Here is a 3,558-nt window from a genome sequence, read left to right as displayed (position 1 = left end):
CTGTGCGGGTGGTGAGCCCCTGGGGCGGGTTGCCCCGAGAAGCTGTGGCTGCCCCATCCCTGGAGGTGTTCAAGGCCAGGTTGGACGGGGCTTGGAGCAACCTGGGCTGGTGGGAGGTGTCCCTGCTCAGGGCAGGGGGATTGGTACTAGGTGGTCTTCCAGGTCATTTCCAACTGAAACCATTCTATGATCCTATGATTTTATGAATGAGGCAGCCCCACTCCGTGCTGGTCCCCCTGCCCGTCTCAGGGTGGCTCAGGGACGTGGTTCCCGGAGCAGAGTGGAGACCCCCCACCTACCCACGGGGTCGTAGAGCGTGGCATCCAGCCTCATGAACTCCAACAGATGCTCCAGGATCTTCTCCGGCGTCCCAGCCATCACGAGGTACCTGGTGGGCAGAGCACTGGGCCCGTCAGGGAAGGATGTGGGAACCCCAGCTGTGGGCAGGGCCACCACACCAGGCCACCGGGCCACTTGACACAGCTGCTCAGCATGGCCTGGCATCCCACTCCCCCCAGCAGACTCCTCCAAGAGAAGCCAGAGAGCGGCAGAGGAGGCAGGGGGACAGGCAGCACCACCAGCACAGCTGCAAGGAGGGACAAGGACGGGCTGCTGTCACCTGCTGCTCCGTGCCGCGGCTGGCTGATTGCTGCCACCCTGCAGGTTCTTCTGCAGGACGAGCACCACCTTCCCATGCTCCTTCAGGCGCATGGTGTTGGCCTCCACATCCTGGAGAGAAAACCCAGCCATCAGCCCAGCTCGGATCCATCAGGGGACCCCTGGCTGGCTGGTTGCACCCCAAAACCCCCATATTGGTACGCAGAGAAGTGTTCTCCCCTGCAGATACCACGGAGGGTGCACGGTGTGTCCCCGCTGGGACCCAGCGCCCCACGAGCCCCCTGCCCACCTTGAGGATGTGGTTGAAGTCCTGCTTGTCCACGCGGAGGAAGTGGCAGTTGTCCTCTCGCAGGATGATGGTGGCCGCGCGGGGTGCGTCGTTCACCAGCGCCAGCTGCCCAAAGTCGTCCCCCTCGTGCAGGGTGGCCACCAAGCCCTGGGAGGGGGCATGGAGGGTGAGGGATGGGGCGGAAGCCCTCGTCCCCACTGCGGGACAGTGACATGGGGTGTCTGGAGAACCCCACTGCGCAGGGACGCACCTACCTTGCCATGGGTGACCACGTTCACTGAGCCCTTCCAGATGATGTACCATGACGTGCCTTTATCTCCTTGGCTGAACACTGCAGGGGAAACGGGGGCATCTAGCAGTGGAAGAGGGGGAGCCCCCAAGCATCATCCCTCTTCAACCCCCCCATCCTGAGCCCCCAGCCCAGGCGAACATGGCGAGTGCCCCTGTCCCTCCATCCCTGGTCCACCCACCAAGAGACAGCAGGAGCATCCACACTGATGGCAAAGGCTCCAGCCGCCCTCCCCGGGCTGGGGACCCTCTCCTGGGGGACAGGGCAGCCCTGCACGGCTCCTGGGGCACACGATACTCCCGCACGGTGCCCGCTCTCTGGTGCGACTCGAACATCAGCACGGCCGCCAGCTCCCGCTTCACCTGCGGCCAGAGGCACAAGCGGGGTCACCCCAGCGAGGAGGGGACACGCGTGGGCACAGGGGACAGGGTGGGATGGGAGCCCAGGGATGCTCGCAGAGGGCCAGGAGAGGATGCCCAGATGGGAAGCGATGGGATGTAGGTGGATTTGGGAACCGGGAGCAGTTTGGGGACACACACACGTATGGTGGGGGAAGCAGGGCACAGCCGCACTCACCGAGTTGGAGAGATGAGCCACAGCTTTGATGTGGAGGAGCTCCTCAAATATGAGCTCCAGCTCATCCTCCGTGCGCTGGGCAGGCCTGGGAGGGGAGCGGGGGGTGAACAGCCGTCCGTGTCCTCTCTCCCCACCACCTCCCGGGGCACAGACACCCCTCTCCAGTCACACCCCCCTGTCCAGGCAGCCTCTCTCAACGCGCTCTGAGAGCCGTGGAAGGGATGCTCGGGTCGCCCCATCCACCGCAACCCCTTTGGTACTCCAGACCCCGGGGTTGAAATGAGCCCCCCGGTCCCCCCCGGTCCCTGTGGGGTGCTCGCGGTCACTCACGGCTTGCGCAGGGCCATGGTGAGCAGTGCGTCGGGACCCAGCTGGGCCAGGAAGGCCACTGCCTCCAGCAGCTCCTCCGCATCCCGCAGCCCGGCGCCGGGCTCGGGGCTCAGCTCCAGCTCGGCAAAGCGGTAAAACTGGGTGTCCTTGTCCTGGAAATGCCACTCCTGCTTCACTGCAGGGGGAAGAGTGCCATGAGCTTGGCCGTGCGCCCATGGGAGACCCAAGGGGTGCCATGTGCACCCATGGGAGACCCCCGGCAGCCCCCAGGCTCGCCTTGCGAGACGCGGCTGCCCCTGCCCACCCTCACCGTGCGTCAGGACACCTCCGTCCACCAGCACCTGGCAGATGCCGATGGCCTGGCTGCGCATCTGGACGGCGAGCCCGGCGCTCAGCAGCCAGTCCACCAGCTCCTTCCCCGAGCAGCACTGCCTGCAAGGCCACAAACTGTGAGAATCGTCCCAAAAACAGGGCTGCAGCTCCCGGCATCCCAGGTGAGCCCCTGCCTGGGATGGGCAGGAGAAGTCCTGCCCTCCTCAGAGGGCTGCCGGGGTCCTCGGCAGCCCGTGGTGTCCCCTGGCATGGCACGGTGCCGGCTGTCCCACCTGTGATGCCGCAGATGATGCTTGTGGTCCCGGATGAGGCCGGGGCGGGTGCTGGTGAGGTGGATGAAGAGGAGCTTCCCAGCTCGCCAGATCTTCTCTGAGGATGCCTGAGAGTGGAAAGGGATTTTATACCTCTGGAGGGGAAGCGGGGAGGGGAGGGACGGTGAGGCACGGACCCTGACTGCGCTGACACCTCACACGATCAACTGTGTCCCCCAACACCCTGCCCGAGGTGCAATACCCCTGCACGCCCACCCCAGCACCATGGGATCTCCATCACCCACCCCTGGGAATGGCCAAGCCCAAGGGATGGGGCATCCCAGAGCGGAGCCAAAGACCACAGGGCACAGGGGTGCTCCGGCCCCCGACCCCTCACAGCCTTCAAAACATGTTTTGCCATCGCCCTCCTTCCCAAACTCATGTCCTTGTGGGTTTTCTCAGCTCACCCACCTGGGTAAGGCTGTGTCCATAGTCCAGGGTGGATTCAGTGTCCAAAAGTGGGGTCTGGAAAACGAAAAAGAAGGAGGTTAGAATCATAGAATCACAGAATGGTTTGGGTTGGAAGAGACTTAAAGATCGTCTCGTTCCCCCCCCTGCCCTGGGCAGGGATAGGGATACCTCCCACCAGCCCAGGTTGCTTCAAGCCCCGTCCAACCTGGCCTTGAACACAGAATCACAGACTGGTGAGGGCTGGAAGGGCCCTCTGGAGCTCATCTTGTCCAACCCCCCACCAGAGCAGGGGCACCTCCAGCAGTGGCACAGGACGGCGTCCAGGCGGGTTTGGGATGGCTCCAGAGGGGGAGACTCCCCCACCTCTCTGGGCAGCCTGTGCCACTGCTCTGCCACCCTCA

The 3,558-nt window shown here is 64.3% G+C and overlaps 1 protein-coding gene across 1 annotated transcript in view; it reads right to left on the bottom strand.

Moving 5' to 3' along the window:
- Positions 1-3,558, bottom strand: part of RAPGEF3 (Rap guanine nucleotide exchange factor (GEF) 3) — a 27,789-nt gene that overhangs the window by 6,478 nt on the left and 17,753 nt on the right. The window contains exons 2-11 of the mRNA XM_009883211.1: positions 3,158-3,211; positions 2,708-2,814; positions 2,413-2,534; positions 2,103-2,277; positions 1,773-1,857; positions 1,489-1,558; positions 1,162-1,238; positions 908-1,054; positions 620-729; positions 304-388 (exon numbers count right to left, since the gene is read on the bottom strand). Coding sequence (XP_009881513.1) covers positions 304-388; positions 620-729; positions 908-1,054; positions 1,162-1,238; positions 1,489-1,558; positions 1,773-1,857; positions 2,103-2,277; positions 2,413-2,534; positions 2,708-2,814; positions 3,158-3,211 — 1,032 coding nt within the window. The remainder of the gene's footprint in view (positions 1-303; positions 389-619; positions 730-907; positions 1,055-1,161; positions 1,239-1,488; positions 1,559-1,772; positions 1,858-2,102; positions 2,278-2,412; positions 2,535-2,707; positions 2,815-3,157; positions 3,212-3,558) is intronic.

This window comes from Charadrius vociferus, unplaced genomic scaffold (genome assembly GCF_000708025.1).
Source record: "Charadrius vociferus isolate BGI_N301 unplaced genomic scaffold, ASM70802v2 scaffold564, whole genome shotgun sequence".
Classification (NCBI taxonomy): Eukaryota; Metazoa; Chordata; class Aves; order Charadriiformes; family Charadriidae; genus Charadrius; species Charadrius vociferus.
This window is presented reverse-complemented; position numbering and strand designations above follow the sequence as displayed.